The sequence below is a fragment of the Portunus trituberculatus genome, chromosome 50, assembly GCF_017591435.1.
Source record: "Portunus trituberculatus isolate SZX2019 chromosome 50, ASM1759143v1, whole genome shotgun sequence".
Taxonomy (NCBI): Eukaryota; Metazoa; Arthropoda; class Malacostraca; order Decapoda; family Portunidae; genus Portunus; species Portunus trituberculatus.
Window position 1 is genome coordinate 18188675 of NC_059304.1, and position 17160 is coordinate 18205834.

General features: G+C 42.8%; 1 protein-coding gene and 1 long non-coding RNA gene across 4 annotated transcripts in view; one reads left to right on the top strand and one right to left on the bottom strand.

Moving 5' to 3' along the window:
* LOC123500018 overlaps positions 1-12870 on the top strand; it is a 73374-nt gene extending 60504 nt beyond the window's left edge. Inside the window, exon 5 of the long non-coding RNA XR_006673149.1 lies at positions 12738-12870. This is a non-coding gene — a long non-coding RNA (uncharacterized LOC123500018). The remainder of the gene's footprint in view (positions 1-12737) is intronic.
* LOC123500015 overlaps positions 1-16465 on the bottom strand; it is a 24069-nt gene extending 7604 nt beyond the window's left edge. The window contains exons 1-8 of one of the 3 annotated variants that reach the window (XM_045248612.1): positions 16153-16462; positions 13279-13510; positions 12786-12990; positions 8969-9128; positions 5693-5762; positions 5421-5539; positions 235-568; positions 1-96 (exon numbers count right to left, since the gene is read on the bottom strand). The exon at positions 1-96 is cut by the window's left edge and continues 458 nt beyond it. In XM_045248612.1, coding sequence (XP_045104547.1) covers positions 1-96; positions 235-568; positions 5421-5539; positions 5693-5762; positions 8969-9128; positions 12786-12990; positions 13279-13510; positions 16153-16164 — 1228 coding nt within the window. In that variant the 5' untranslated portion in view covers positions 16165-16462. Of the gene's footprint in view, positions 569-5420; positions 5540-5692; positions 5763-8968; positions 9129-12785; positions 12991-13278; positions 13511-16152 lie in introns of all 3 variants that reach the window. The other 2 variants (XM_045248611.1, XM_045248613.1) reach the window with 2 other exon arrangements.
* Between the last annotated feature and the right edge of the window lie 695 nt (positions 16466-17160).

Consider the following 17160-nt stretch of genomic DNA (forward strand, 5'->3'; position numbering starts at 1 on the left):
GTTGCACTGCTTCACTCTCTTTTGTTAAGACATGGTTTGTAAGCCAATGTTCCATTTTTTTAGATTTTCTTGGTGAATGCTTTAATTTCATCACATCTGAAATTGTATCTTCCTTAAGCAAAGGATAATGTTCATTTAACATTCTCTTTAGGACAACAGAACATTGCTTCAAACTATACTGGTGATCTCCTACTACAAATGACAAAGGTTTAACATTCACAGGCTCAATTATACTTATGCTTTTGGTCTGTGGTTCATCCTCTACATCCTGCATTGGTTCTGTTTGCTGCACTCTCCTTAACTCAGTGGTCTGTGGCTCATCCTCTACATCTTGCATCGTCTCTGATTCCTGCATTCTCCTTGTCTTGGTAATCTTCAGTGTGTCCTTTGCACCCTGCATTGGTGGAGGCCTTGGCACAGAATCACAGTGAGTGAAGCTTGCAGCAGTGGTTGCAATTGGAAGATTTTTGCCCTGAGAAGCACTTTCTCTTCCTTTCTCTTTAGAAGTGTTATTCTTCAGTGAAGGTTCTTTTACTGTTGATTCCAGAAACTGTGTTATAGTTGTTTGCTGAAAATAAGAAAAATTAAAGATTATTTACTATTCATAAGAAGATGCATAGAATAAAAATAAGAAAATTGACCAAATAATTCAAAACAAATGAGAGAGAGAGAGAGAGAGAGAGAGAGAGAGAGAGAGAGAGAGAGAGAGAGAGAGAGAGAGAGAGAGAGAGAGAGAGAGAGAGAGAGAGAGAGAGAGAGAGAGAACATCTCTGTTTATTCTTGTATCATCAGGCATTTTCAGTGGTATAGACACATTGCACACGACTTATGCTGTCTTTATAAGAATACATTTCACTTGTTATGTACTTGCTTAACCCCTAAAGGACAAGGACATTACTCATGGACATTCCTCACAGCTGAGCTAGTTTTGAAAATTCATGAAAAATAGATAATTTTCCATCATCCATGTCTCAACCCTGCCTTGACCAATTCCTTAAAATGTAAAAACATCATTCTTATCACTCCTTCCTCTTCACTCTCCTACACCCTCAACTCTCTAGGTGAAGTGGTGTTGGTGTCTCTATGGTGAAGAAATGAAGTGAAGTAACTTTCCGCACTTTATCAGCCTGTGTTTGGAAGGCTGTGTGCCATGCGGTGGTCTGGAATGGAAACAAGCGACCACTTATCTTCATCCAAAGAATGAGAAGAAGAATGATTATTTTCCCTTGTAGCCATAACTACCTTGATAACTCGGACCCCAATAAGTTGGATTTCGCGATAAGTCAGACTCTGACCAACCCAGGGACTAAACTTGTAGTTAACTGCCTGCCGTTTTTTATCATTTTCTTGTTTCACTTTCCTATCTCATTTTCTATTGACATTATCAAAAATCTAATCCTAACAAAAAAATTGCATTTTTGTTGTAGTTTAAAAAGATACCAATCAAAAGTTGATCAGAGTTTATACTGATTTCGTGAACATTTTGAAGTGTAAACATTTTTTGAGATATTCGCTCCTAAAGATTTTGTTATTTGTTTTCATCTGATTGACATGAAATTTTCATGCAAGATTGTTTATTCAGTGGTGACTTCCTGGAGCATTATAAGATGATAATACATCAGATCCCTGCTTCTCTAGAAAATAAAAATATCATTCACTGGTAGTGAGGGCTGGGAAGGAGTCATCAGCAGCGTCATGGCAATTTGCCATTTCAAGACTGAACTGGACACTCTCTGAATTGTTATTAGTGTGTTGAAGTGAGATAATGATACTGTGAGATAATTATTACTGTCTTCTGTAATGGTGTTATTGTGAGATTTATATGATGTATAGTTGTGATGATGAAGGTAGTGAAAAAAAAAAACCAGTTTGAAAAGATCATAGTAGTCTTGTAATATAGAGATGATAATGAAGGTCTCGGAGGAGACAGGGTTCAAGGTCAAGCTGTCAGCCACAGCTGTCTTCCAATTATACATTTACTTCTTTAGGGACTGAAGGCTTTGAGAGACAATAATCCCAAAACAAATCCTGCACCAACCCTCTAAAGTCCGAGTTGACCTGCCTGCTTTTTTTGCGGGAGGGAGGGAGGATTTGTATAGGTCGGACATTCACATCTCTCAGACCAACCTTTCCCCCTATTAGTCCAAGTTAGCGAAGGTCAACAGTAGTTTGCAATTACTATAGTTTGCAAGGCACTGAGCCTCAATGGGAAACATTGTTGTAAGGAAAGGATGTTTACAGGGACAAAAATTTGCAATCAAGCCCACAAAATATAGATCAACTATACTCCCCTTGCGAGTTCCGAGTTTTGTGGTACCCGAGTTTGTCTTTAGTCATAAATTTTTACTATTCCAAGTTTGGCAAATTAACACTGCTTTGCGAAGTGTCAGTTGTGTTTATCCACCATCAGTGTCATGTGCTGCCTCAAGACACCAATGATATCTCCAGTAACATCTTCCTATCTGTAGTACTGACAGTTTCACACCCATTGATTAGTAACGTTTTGGCCACCTGAAGCAGCGAGTCCATGGCTGCTCCTACACTCTGTCTCTCATGTGTTGCACTGAGTTCACTGCCACTCATTTCTGCCTGGACCCACAGGAGAACCGTCCCCCACCCATGTTTCACTGTACCAATATTGGCAAAGTGCCAACATTATACCATTTCTTGATATCAAAATTACTAAAGAAATTCTGTGCTGTTATATTTGAGGGGCCCAGCACTATGTCACCTCAAGTGCCACCTCCCCAAATATGGAATGTACGCCTCCATGCCAGATACTAACACCTCTGTTATGCGTTCAGCACAAAGAGATGGGTCTCTGACACGGAAGCAATAATCATTCCAGGGAAAATCAGCATAATACCTCCTCAGGTCCCCCCAACTGGTAGAGGCAAAACACCAGAGGCACCTTCGCTTTGGGGGATCCTGCGGAGGGATTGGAAAAATAGGACAAGATACAGAAATGAGATTGTGATCGGAGGAGCCCAACGGAGATGAAAGGCTGACAGCATAAGCAGAAGGGTTAGAGGTGAGGAAGAGGTCAAGAATGTTGGGCATGTCTCCAAGACGGTCAGGAATACGAGTAGGGTGTTGCACCAGTTGCTCTAGGTCATGGAGGATAGCAAAGTTGAAGGCTAGTTCAGTGAAGGGAGAGGAAAACCAAAGCTGGTGGTGAAAATTGAAATCTCCAAGAATGGAAATCTCAGTGAAAGGGTAGAGGGACAGAATGTGCTCCACTTTAGAAGTTATGTAGTCAAAGAAATTACTGTAGTCAGAAAGAGTTAGGGGGAGAGATAAACAGCACAGATGAATTTAGTTTGAGAGTGACTGTCAAGTCGTACCCAGATGGTGGAAAATTCGGAAGACTCAAGAGCGTGGGCACGAGAGCAAGTTAAGTCGTTGCGCACATAGACGCAACATCCAGCTTTGGAATGAAAATGAGAATAGAGAAAGTAGGAGGGAACAGAGAAGGGCTACTGTCAGTTGCCTCAGACAGCTGTGTTTCGGTGAGGAAAAGAAGATGAGGTTTAGTAGAGGAGAGGTGGTGTTCCACAGATTGAAAATTAGATCTAAGACCGCGAATGTTGCAGAAGTTAATGTAGAAAAAGTTGAGGGAGGTGTCAAGGCATTTGTGGTCTTCAACAGGAGAGGTGTCCGACCTGGGGACATTTTTGGTCCCCCGAGGCGTTGTTTATTTTGGGTCCCATTTTTCTTTTAAATTTTGATTTGGAGTGAAGGGTGTATGTGTGGTAAGTGCATGTAGTTTTGTGTGAAGAAGGAGAACTGTCTTTAGAGGGTAGGCTGTGACTACCCCCTTGAGTTGTGAGACACAAAGGGAAACATTCAACGAGATCACAACTAGCTTTAATGGAAGGTGTATATATATATATATATATATATATATATATATATATATATATATATATATATATATATATATATATATATATATATATATATATATATATACAGTCGGTGCCACAGGTATTGGCGCGAAAAGTGTGCGCCAATACCCGTGACGAATTAATAAGGACCCCCATTATACACCTAAGAAAACCTACACTGGTATTGGCGCGAAAGCACATGGTAGAGTAGGCGGAGCTTAATACCCACGTGCAGACAATAAAGATCTCAGTTGCCTATAGAATAACTCAGTTGCTTTTTGTGATTAGTCGTGACTGCATCAATTGTTTTTTTCCGCTCTGACGTGCTGTGTTTTTTTGTGGGATTTTTGTAATAATGCCACAAGGCCCAGAGCTCACAAGGGAGAAAATTGCAGCAATAAGCTCACTTTATAAGGCAGGAAAGTCTAACAAGGATATGTCAATCCAGACCAGAGTATCATTGCGCAGTGTCCAGAGATGGACAAAGAAATGCAAAACAGCGGGAGGTGATTATCCCCCACTCCAAGTCAAGAGGACTGGACCAGCTAAAAAGACATCAAAAAAAACTCTGAAGGTTATCCAAAGACAGGTGGAAGCTGAACCAAGGATAACAGCTAAAGAATTGAAAGAAAAAAAATCCAAAACTCCTGCAAGATGTGTCTGTTAGGACAATACAACGCCACCTCAAGGACGATTTGTCTTATGAGCATCGGGCACCACGGCGCAAACCTCTTCTGATGGAGAAACAGAAACACAATTGTGTGATATTTTGTAAGAAATATTTAAATTGGGACAATGAAAAGTGGAAGAAGGTTTTGTGGACCGATGAGGCTACATTTAATGTTACTGGGAACCAAGGAGGTAAGGTGAGGCTCCATCCAGGTGCGTACCCGTACCATCCCAAGTACACACAGGGGACAGTCAAGCACCCTGATAGTGTCATGGTATGGGGTACATTTGGGTACTATGGTGTGGGCAAGCTGGTTATATTACCTAAAAACACAACAGTGAACAAGGAATCATATTTGGAACTGTTGTGTGACCATCTCGAGGACTGCTTTGATGCCTGTAAGAGTGAGGTGTTCATGCAGGATGGTGCCCCTGCACACACAGCAAAACCAATCAAAGAATGGCTTGAATTTGTAGGAGTGGATTACATAAACGATTGGCCTGGTAATAGTCCAGATTTTAATCCAATTGAAAATGTGTGGGGACTGATAAAACGAAGACTACGAGGACATAACACAGCAACTGTGGAAAAGCTTGTGAAGGAGATTAAGGACATTTGGGATATATATATATATATATATATATATATATATATATATATATATATATATATATATATATATATATATATATATATATATATATATATATATATATATATAAACCTCACTGGTAATTGCTTATGACTTGTGGGTAACTGTTGACATCTAGTGATGGCCACCTCTCAAAAACTTTCTTTTAACCCTCAATTATGACTTCCCTTGGAGCTGCATACTCTTCTATATGCAATGATTACAACATTACCTTTGTTTTGATGCAATTCTGCTTTCTCTTGGATGGTGTAGTCTCATTTGCAGGTTTCCTGGTTGAGGCACAGTACCCTTCTTGAGTCTTCCCATCAGGTTTTGAATGATTTGAGGAAGCTGGAGAGATAAATAAATAAAAATAAATAAATAAATAATAACTAAGCAGTGCTAATACTGTTATCATTCATATTTTTCTGAAAGAACTTTTAACCTATAAATATGTTATTCATTGAAAAAAAAACTCACTTTACTTAAACCTTCACAACTTACTGGCATCAGATATGCAAACAATTTCAAGGTCACGGAGATTACGTCTCTTCAGATCAGCAGGGTCGCTCCTCTGAAAAAAAAAAAAAAAAAAAAATAATAATAATAATAATAATAATAATAATAATAATAATAATAATAATAATAATAATAATAATATTATTATTATTATTATCATTAATAACAACAATAATATAAAGACATTCAGACAATTTGAATGAGGGAGGTGGATGGAAGCATAGATGTAAATGTAAGCTCAGTGTAACAGTGTAGCTTTGGTCAGCACTGAGAGTGTGTCAGTGTTAAACCTTCTTACCACTGGGCAGGTACACTGAGTAGCATTATCTTCCTGAGGTGTCCTTTACTGGCAGTGATTGGCCCTTTGGTCAATGAGTAGATTTTGTTCCTTTTCTTCTTTTGTTGCAAAATAAATGTTCTTTACAGAATAACAAAGTTGGGCACTGATCAATCACACAACACACTCACGCTGTGGTCTCTCTCTCTCTCTCTCTCTCTGTGACTGTTACAGGAGTCACATCTTACTGGTTTTAGAGCTGGTCATCTGAAGGATCAGATGACTGTGAGGCTGAAAGCATGACGTCACACATGTAACTGATCAGTAGAAATGTACTCCACGTGGAGATGCACTTTGATGTGACCAGTGGGATGCATTATTTAACAAGCTGACGGGTGCATCGTACTGTTTGGGTTACTGTGAGACTGTGGGTGTGGGTGTAGAGTGTTGGTGTTTGGGGGATGTCCTTGGCTCCACTCATCCATTCCTCAAAAAACTCTGATTCCAGGTTGCCTTGGGTGTCACAGCGGCGGTGTCACTTTGCCAACATCTGGTCTTAGGGTGGTTTAGGGTCACTGGGCATTCTACAAAGTAGACTGCGCTGACCAATACCGACCTTTTCACATTCCAGCCCTGTTAGACGCAGCAGCTTGCCATCCTTTAGCTCCTGAATCGAGGCAGCTATTCATTCACCACCACCAGCACATCCACCTCTAAGCTCCCCGCCACGCGAAACACCCGCTGCTCCTCCTTCACCTCCTCCCACGGGTCGTTCAGAAACTTCTCAAACTGGCAGGAGGTGGTGGTGTTATCAGAAACCCTAAAGACAGCTCTTGCTTTCTCTTCAGATGGATACATTATCTTCTTCATAAGCTGGCAATAGATATTGATGGGTCCTTTTCCACCAGCCCATGCAATGTTCTGTATGGGCAGGTCCATAACAGGTGTGGGGTGTGGCAGCGGCAGTGTCTATGTCCTCCACTGGGGCTACAAAGTAAAAGGAGGTGTGGTGCTGGTTAAACTCAAAAGCCCACCATTCACTGACCCACAAGGAAAACAGTGCTGCTGCTACCTCCACCGCATTGCCAATGGTGATATGTCCGTTGGCAGCAGTGCTGTGCCAAACCAGCTTGTCTCCCACACACAAATCATTCATGTAGAGTACACCACACCCTCCACACACCCCATAAACTCAACACACTTCATATCCTTGAAGAGCACGACACATCCCACCTCCAGCGTTGTTGGTCAAAGTGTTCATTCCTGAATATTTTGACCAATGAGTGATTGTGTCTTTGGCCGAGCTTGGCAATAGAAGTGTCTGACACCTTCAAAATGTCATAGATTCTATTATTCCTGGCCACAGCACACAGTTTCACCACCTCCATCCCTGCCATTTGGATATCTTGCAGTGCGGCACCAGGGCAGACAGCGGCTCAAGCAGGAACCTGTTCACACCCTCCTGCCACTCATAGTGCAAGCCAGTCCACAGACACACCACCCGCTACACATTGCCGCCACCACCACCACCATGACCACTGCCACACTCCCTGGCAGGACGCTAGTGGTGTTGTAAGCTGTGGCCTTGTGGTGACAGAGACTTTTCACACACACACACACACACACACACACACACACACACACACACACACACACACACACACACGCCCGGTAGCTCAGTGGTTAGAGCGCTGGCTTCACAAGCCAGAGGACCGGGGTTCGATTCCCCAGCCGGGTGGAGATATTTGGGTGTGTCTCCTTTCACGTGTAGCCCCTGTTCACCTAGCAGTGAGTAGGTATGGGATGTAAATCGAGGAGTTGTGACCTTGTTGTTCCGGTGTGTGGTGTGTGCCTGGTCTCAGGCCTATCCGAAGATCGGAAATAATGAGCTCTGAGCTCATTCCGTAAGGTAACGTCTGGCTGTCTCGTCAGAGACTGCAGCAGATCAAACAGTGAAAGAAACACACACACACACACACACACACACACACACACACACATTCCGCGTAGTGTAGTGGTTAGCACGCTCAACTCACAATCGAGAGGATCCGGGTTCGAGTCCTGGAAAGCGGCGAGGCAAATGGGCAAGCTTCTTAATGTGTGGCCCCTGTTCACCTATCAGCAAATAGGTAAGGGATGTAACTTGAGGGGTTGTGGCCTCACTCTCCCGGTGTGTGGAATGTGTGTTGTTGTCTCAGTCCTACCCGAAGATCGGTCTATGAGCTCTGAGCTCACTCCGTAATGGGGAGGACTGGCTGGGTGACCAGCAGGCAACCGTGGTGAATTACACACACACACACACACACACACACACACACACACACACACACACACACACACACACACACAAGCGCTGGCTTCACAAGCCAGAGGACCGGGGTTCGATTCCCCGACCGGGTAGAGATATTTGGGTGTGTCTCCTTTCACGTGTAGCCCCTGTTCACCTAGCAGTGAGTAAGTACGGGATGTAAATCGAGGAGTTGTGACCTTGTTGTCTCGGTGTGTGGTGTGTGCCTGGTCTCAGGCCTATCCGAAGATCGGAAACAATGAGCTCTGAGCTCATTCCGTAGGGTAACGTCTGGCTGTCTCGTCAGAGACTGCAGCAGATCAAACAGTGAAACACACACACACACACACACACACACACACACACACACACACACACACACACTGTTCATCCATTCATCCGTGTCTTTCATTCTCAATCTTCCCTCGCCTTGGAACTTCCATATTCTATCCATTTGTTCTATTCACCAATCAGTTTTTTTCTAGTCTTGCCACATGCTCAAACTCCCACTACCTCTGCCAATCTCTTGCAAACACAAATAGTACAACTACATGCAGTTTTCCAACACATTTATACTCTCAATCTTACATGACAAGGTATCAAATACAAACTGAACTTTATACAATATGTTACATTGATGTAAAAATCTACAAATATTAATATCCTCCCATGATAGAAATATGTAAAAAAAACTTACAAACAGTATTGTCTCCTTGATATAAGTGACATCCACCAGGGGCACAAAGCAGCTCACCAAGGTTTGAGCATACTTCACAACATCCTTTGTTGTTATTACAAAATCAACATCTGTGGTATCTTCCTTTGATGCTATTTCGGCTCCTCCTGCTGCCAATATCCTGAAAGAGAGGAATAAGTAGTTACTTTCATTTCCTGGTCCATGACTTGTCTATTCTGCAAGAAAAGAGCATGTCGATGTACCACAATAAGAGGAAATACAAAATGAATTTTTATTGATCTTAGTTTTATTGCTTTATTCTTATGCTTTTTTATTTTATGTAAGTAACAAGTATTTTAGCAATTTAGGCCATAATGTACTTAGATATTTTGTGATTAATATTTTGATTGGTTTGAAGGGCTACTTCTATAGAGATGCACGACACTACATTTGGAGTTAAGTAAAAAATAAATTATTTCTATTTAACTTAATCTTATTTGCTTAATTCTTGAGTGTATTTTACTAATGAAATGTGTTTTATTACTTTATACAGTAACTGTATTTTCATGGTTTTAGGGTGCACATATAAAGGTCTTGGAGTGCATTACTATTTCTTGTATTCATTCTTAATTCTGCTATATAAACGTTTACTATGCAATTGGATATGCAGGAACCAACTGCAATAATAACTGGGAGATAGCTGTTATGTAAACTGGATTAATCTATTCCAGACCCACATGAGTGATAATCCAAACCTTTACAATAACATTTTAAACATAAGATACATCAAAACTTTAAAAACCTTGTACCACTACCATTGCAACAAAATGGATATAAAATGGTTCTAATGTGAAGTATCCAAATCATAAAGGCCAGTGGCTGAGGGAGGACACAGTCAGTGGTGGCAGCGGTGGGGAAGCGAGCAAGGGAGGACACAGTCAGTGGTGGCAGCGGTGGGGAAGCGAGCAAGGGAGGACACAGTCAGTGGTGGCAGCGGTGGGGAAGCGAGCAAGGGAGGACACAGTCAGTGGTGGCAGCAGTGGGGAAGCGAGCAAGGGAGGACACAGTCAGTGGTGGCAGCGGTGGGGAAGCGAGCAAGGGAGGACACAGTGGTGGCAGCGGTGGGGAAGCGAGCAAGGGAGGACACAGTCAGTGGTGGCAGCGGTGGAAAAGTGAGTGAGGGAGGACACAGTCAGTGGTGGCAGCGGCAGGGAAGTGAGCAAGGGAGGACACAGTCAGTGGTGGCAGCGGCAGGGAAGTGAGCGAGGGAGGACACAGTCAGTGGTGGCAGCGGCAGGGAAGTGAGCGAGGGAGGACACAGTCAGTGGTGGCAGTGGCAGGGAAGTGAGCAAAGGAGGACACAGTCAGTGGTGGCAGTTGGGGGGAAGTGAGCAAGGGAGGACACAGTCAGTGGTGGCAGTTGGGGGAAAGTGAGCAAGGGAGGACACAGTCAGTGGTGGCAGTGGGGAAGTGAGCAAGGAGGACACAGTCAGTGGTGGCAGTGGGGGAAGTGAGCAAGGGAGGAGACAGTCAGTGGTGGCAGTAGGGGGAAGTGAGCAAGGGAGGACACAGTCTGTGGTGGCAGTGGGGGGAAGTGAGCAAGGGAGGACACAGTCTGTGGTGGCAGTGGGGAAGTGAGCAAGGGAGGACACAGTCTGTGGTGGCAGAGGGGAAGTGAGCAAGGGAGGACACAGTCTGTGGTGGCAGTGGGGGGAAGTGAGCAAGGGAGGACACAGTTTGTGGTGGCAGTGGGGGGAAGTGAGCAAGGGAGGACACAGTCTGTGGTGGCAGTGGGGGAAGTGAGCAAGGAGGACACAGTCTGTGGTGGCAGAGGGGGGAAGTGAGCAAGGGAGGACACAGTCTGTGGTGGCAGTGGGGGGAAGTGAGCAAGGGAGGAGACAGTCAGTGGTGGCAGTAGGGGGAAGTGAGCAAGGGAGGACACAGTCTGTGGTGGCAGTGGGGGGAAGTGAGCAAGGGAGGACACAGTCTGTGGTGGCAGAGGGGGGAAGTGAGCAAGGGAGGACACAGTCTGTGGTGGCAGTGGGGGGGAAGTGAGCAAGGGAGGACACAGTCTGTGGTGGCAGTGGGGGAAGTGAGCAAGGGAGGACACAGTCTGTGGGGGAAGTGAGCAAGGGAGGACACAGTCTGTGGTGGCAGAGGGGGGAAGTGAGCAAGGGAGGACACAGTCTGTGGTGGCAGTGGGGGGGAAGTGAGCAAGGGGACACAGTCTGTGGTGGCAGTGGGGAAGTGAGCAAGGGAGGACACAGTCTGTGGTGGCAGTGGGGGAAGTGAGCAAGGGAGGACACAGTCTGTGGTGGCAGTGGGGAAGTGAGCAAGGAGGACACAGTCAGTGGTGGCAGTGGGGGGAAGTGAGCAAGGGAGGACACAGTCTGTGGTGGCAGTGGGGGGAAGTGAGCAAGGGAGGACACAGTCTGTGGTGGCAGTGAGGGGGAAGTGAGCAAGGGGACACAGTCTGTGGTGGCAGTGGGGGGAAGTGAGCAAGGGAGGACACAGTCTGTGGTGGCAGAGGGGGGAAGTGAGCAAGGGAGGACACAGTCAGTGGTGGCAGTGGGGGGGAAGTGAGCAAGGGAGGACACAGTCAGTGGTGGCAGTGGGGGGGAAGTGAGCAAGGGAGGACACAGTCTGTGGTGGCAGTGGGGAAGTGAGCAAGGAGGACACAGTCTGTGGTGGCAGTGGGGGAAGTGAGCAAGGGAGGACACAGTCTGTGGTGGCAGTAGGGGGAAGTGAGCAAGGGAGGACACAGTCAGTGGTGGCAGTGGGGGAGAAGTGAGCAAGGGAGGACACAGTCTGTGGTGGCAGTGGGGGGAAGTGAGCAAGGGAGGACACAGTCTGTGGTGGCAGTGGGGGGAAGTGAGCAAGGGAGGACACAGTCTGTGGTGGCAGTGGGGGGAAGTGAGCAAGGGAGGACACAGTCTGTGGTGGCAGAGGGGAAGTGAGCAAGGGTGGGAGAGATGGAGCAAGTGAGGGTGGTCATCTTATAATGGCTTTGCTTTTACGCAAATTGTTGTTTAAAAAATGCTGTCACCAGGAATTTTTTTTAATCAAAACTAAAAAAAGGTTTTTCCAGTTGTTCAATTAAAGGTGATCTGTTCACAGCAGGAATGGTACTTCTTTTTGCCAAATTGGCCCCTTTCATTGCATCTTTATTTTTAATTCTGAGTAATATGACTGATTTTGCCATACCATACTGTGTTACCAGGTTGAAGACACAAGTTCCACTTTCAAACTTTGCAATGAGTTCTTTTTTCAATTAAATTGTTGTTCTCAATGCTTTCTTTTTAGGCTTGGTTGAATCATGAATCTTTTTGGACCCATGGTCGCACTATTTTCAATAGAAATAACAAAGAATAGCAATAAAATAACACAAAGTATCATGAAACTTGCATGGATGATGCTAAGTGTAGGGAAGCTAGCAAAGGGTCTGTCTGATGTGACTGTATGGCATAGCCAGTCACAAGGCAACACTATCGGAATCACAGGCAAGCGTATGAATGAAGAGTTAAACTTGATGAGAACAAGTTGAATGAGTGGAGAGTTGTATGATCAGCAAGGTGAATGAATAGGAGAGTTCCACTATAATGTAGCCATGAGAAAAGTGTAACACAGATCCAATGATGACATCAGCATGACAACACCTGGCATACTAACTACACTTACAGTCACATACTCTATGTTCTTGCTATGCAAGCTCTACACACACTTTTCAATTGCCACCTAAAATGTGCAAACACGGCTGCAACAAAATAATTATTTCCAATATTTTATACAGAAATGGTGATGTATATCAATAAATACAACAGCAATACGTAAGAAATACCTTTTAAATGTTCTTGTGGTCTTAGAAGAATCCATCACCACCAAGACCTTCCAGCCTTCATACAGCCCTTTATTCTTCAGCTCCCTATTGCAACGATGGTATGCTGGAACTTTATTGAAAGTGGTGTATTCATAATCTTCTTCATGAAGCCAGTAACCTTTCTCAAAGCTATCTGTGATGTAATTGACTGTCAGTAACCATTTTCCTGTAAGAAAATAACATCTATAGTAAACAATTATAAGTGTAACATAGAAACTGTTCTTTTATTAACAAGTTTCCTACCTATGTTGGTGACACAATATACCATTGTTGCTGACACTTTCTTTCACAACTGATACGTACTGACCAATCAATAACAGACTTTCAAGTAAAAAAGCAAATTAGATAAGCATTCACATAATTCATCTGGTAATGTTACTCTGAAAATGTTCAGCGAGTATGAATTCATAATGATGATGGCAATGAGTACATGACAAGAACTATTTCTACATACCTCCAGCAAGAGCACCCAAAACCTTTTCAGTGGGTGAAAACTCTTGGGCAACAACATGTGTGCACAGTGATGAGAACATATTTGTTGTGGGAAACACAACTCTGCCCTGTAACCTTTCAATCTTCTGGCAAAGAGAACTTTCAAAATCTGAAGATATTCCAGAGAACAAAAATCGACGTGTACCCTGATTTAGCTGGAAGTGCAAATTTGCTGCCATCTTTGGTTTCCACTCCTGAAACACAATAAAAGTTTAGAACAAGCCTTTGTCATTTAGACTTAAAAAACACCTTATACTTTATATGGCCTAAACTAAAATAAATTAATAAGATAAATCCAGATCTAAGAAGAACTGAATATTCATATGACCTAAACCAAAACTGGATGAATAACTTTGCATGTCAAGCACATCCAAACTGGCAAAAGTGATTCTGATAATTTAACTACTCAAGAAAATACTAGTTTGCATCTCAACCCACAGCAAAATCCGGCACTCCCACAGGTCTCCAAGCTTGTTGGGGAATGAGGGTTAGTGTCCTTTATCTGAGACTTTATACTACTGTATTATATGTACTATACAATGGGTTTTGTAAAAGTCTGCAAGAATTTAGTTGAATAATAAGGTGACAATTGTACCAGGGACTAGCAATGCTAGGGTCTGTTCAGTGAAGGTGGACTAAGGAAACTGATGATTATGTTAATCATTCTTACTGCGACAGACTATCTAGACCAAAGTTTTACTCAATGAAGGACTGATTGCTTTAAGCTGATCTACTCCAGGTTTGGAAAATCCTGAGTGGAAACTGTCTTCATTTGAATGACCCATTTGAAAGAGTGGTTCATGGTCAGACAATACCTAAGTCATAGGCATAAAGATCTTTGTGCCTTGTCACTCTACCAATGTCACATCTCACTTCCTTGTTTTTGTGTGTTGTTGAACATTGGAATTCACTTCCAGAGGAAGTGGTATTGGCTGAATCTATTCAGAACTTTAAGTGCCTCCTTGAAATTTTCCTTGGCCCTCATCTTTGAGTTTTGATAGTTGTCTATTAATTGATAGTTTATGCTGCATCTGTAATTAGCCAACTTTCCTCAAACTTCAGACAATGTCTTTATATATATACATGTACCTCCAGCTCTCACTCGGCTGATTTCACATCACATACCGGTATATGAAGCCACACTATTGATCAACAAGTAAAAGAAAGAGACAAGAGATAATAAATGGAGGGAATATGATTAAAACAGGAGATAGATAGAAAAATGGATAATAAATGGAGGAAATGAAAATAAAAATAGGAGATGGAAAGAAAATAGATAACAAGGAAATAGTAATAAAACGAGATCAAGAAAAATGGATAATTAATAGGAAAATAGGAAGAAATGGGAATGAAAATAATGATAATGATAATGAAAAGTGGAACAGTTGGAAATTATGATAAAACAGCAGATATAAAGAATAAGAGAATAGGAGGAAATGGTAATGAGAATGGTAACGAATAAAGGAATAGGAGGAAACTGGAACGAGAATATGACAATGAATAAGGGAATTGGGTATAAATGGGAATGAAAATAATAATGAATAAGAGAATAGAAGCGTGTGTTCATGTGTGTTGCTGGCCAATAGCATGGCTTCATATATGAGACGTCAAATCAGCTGCAAGAAAGAGCTGTGATGAGGAAGCCGGGAAACAAGGAAAGCTGGAGGGACGTGTATATCAGGACAGTGCCACACTTCACATCTCCTGGTTGAAAGATGCAGCACAGTCTGGTGAGGGTTCTATGACTCTCAGCATGGTAAGCATATAAGATCAGTGTGCAGAGAATACAAGGCCTTATTGTATAAATAAACTGGTTAGGGTAGGTTGGGTTAAATTAGGAGATGAGTTTAGTTAGCTTCTTAGATTTCATGTTGGGTTAAATTAGGAGATGAGTTTAGTTAGCTTCTTAGATTTCATAAGTATTTTTGTAAATATGGAGAACAGCATCAATCTGACATTATACAAGTAATAAGGAATGCACCAAAGATTGTATTTTGATGCCTAAACAAAGTGAGCATTCCTAACCTGAAAAAAAAATTCCATTAATTTTGGAAAATTCTTAATTTCTAAGTAAAAAATTTTTAGATTTAGGGATATTTTTTCCTAAGTGCAGAGATTTTTGTGTTTTACGCATATAAAACCATTGATGCATCCTAATTAACCAATCCCTTAATTTGAAGTTAAGGTAACACCTAACCTACCTTAATTAATGCAAGCACTTTTGTGTTCTGCTCAAAACTCATTTATTAACATTAACACTAAATGAGTATCTTGCAAGGGAAAGTGTACAGAAGAAAAGTGACCTAGGAAAACATCTAATTTGCCGCTGTGCACTCCATTTTCCTATCAGAAACTGACAGCTTTCTCCGGTAATACAGTATTTAAGGGAATTTCTAAGAACTTGTTCCAATTTAGTCAAATATTGGGCTTCTTAGAATTCCTTGGAATTGCAAGATTTAGTCTGTTTTGTCTTTCCTCACCCAAAAAAACATTTTCACAACAAGTCCCCAAGCTTGTTGATGTTGGGGAGCGGCCGTCGCCCCGTGGGTGATGGCAAGAGGGATGAAGTTGTTATTTTATATTTGCTAACACGATGGTCAGCTGGGCTATGTAGAGGCCACAAGCAAGAGGGATGAAGGCACTGTCCTGATGTAGTGTCCGGCCTGCTTTCCTCGATTCCCGGCTCCCTTCGCAGTTTGTTGACCAATAGCGTGGCTTCATATATGTGACGTCAAATCAGCGGTGGAGGAGCTGCCACTGGGGAGGCGCGAGTCGAGGAGAGTGGGAGGAGTGTATATCAAAACATTGCCTTGAAGTCATTAGTCTGCAGTTTTACCTTTTTATTCATTTCAAAGTGAACAATGAGCTCAGGAACCAGTTGAAGAAATCAGGAAGAAGCTGCCAAGTTTACTGTGTTGCCTCACTCCTGCAACACCAGCACTACACCCGTCACAGTCACCCTATGTTGCTGAAGACGACCACTTCCTACTCCCCTCATCACACATGTGCAGGGAACTTGTAGACCAGTGCCAGCAAAACCCCTCCGTCACCATCAGTCCACCACATTTCACAACACACCACACCACAAACATAAACACCACCAAACGAACGCGCCCCGACAACTCTTGCAACGGGTCCTTGGGTAGAAGACAGCCCCAAAATGCGTTCCGTGTTAGCGGGAACTCAACAACTCGGTGACACGTCTGGAACTTCTACACATAGCTAGGAATACGAGAGAACACATACCAGAAGGTGTATCAGAATGTAATGAGGTTATATATTTATTTATCTACAACTAGAAGTAAGCTGAGTGAAAGAGCATGATATACAGACACAAAAGTACGTCTCTCTTCCTCTCTGTTGAACTCTTTTCTAGTCCATTTTTTCTTTCTTTTTATGCATTATGAAGACTGTCGTTTGTTATATACAGCGAGGATAGACTATGCTGCAAGGCTACACTTTGTCGCCTCCTTCGCTATCCCGCCTTTCTCTATTTCCTAACTTTTGTTGTCAAGGATTCGTGAAGATTTTCTGAACAGCTAATAATAACAACTATAAGGTATGTAGTATACCTTATAGTTGTTATTATTAGCTGTTCAGAAAATCATGGACCACCACCACCACCACCACTCACTACTACTACTACTACTACTACTACTACTACTACTACTACTACTACTACTACTACTACTACTACTACTACTACTACTACTACTACTGCTGCTGCTGCTGCTGCTGCTGCTGCTGCTTTTACTTTTACTTCAACGACAATAATAACAACAATCTCTCTCTCTCTCTCTCTCTCTCTCTCTCTCTCTCTCTCTCTCTCTCTCTCTCTCTCTCT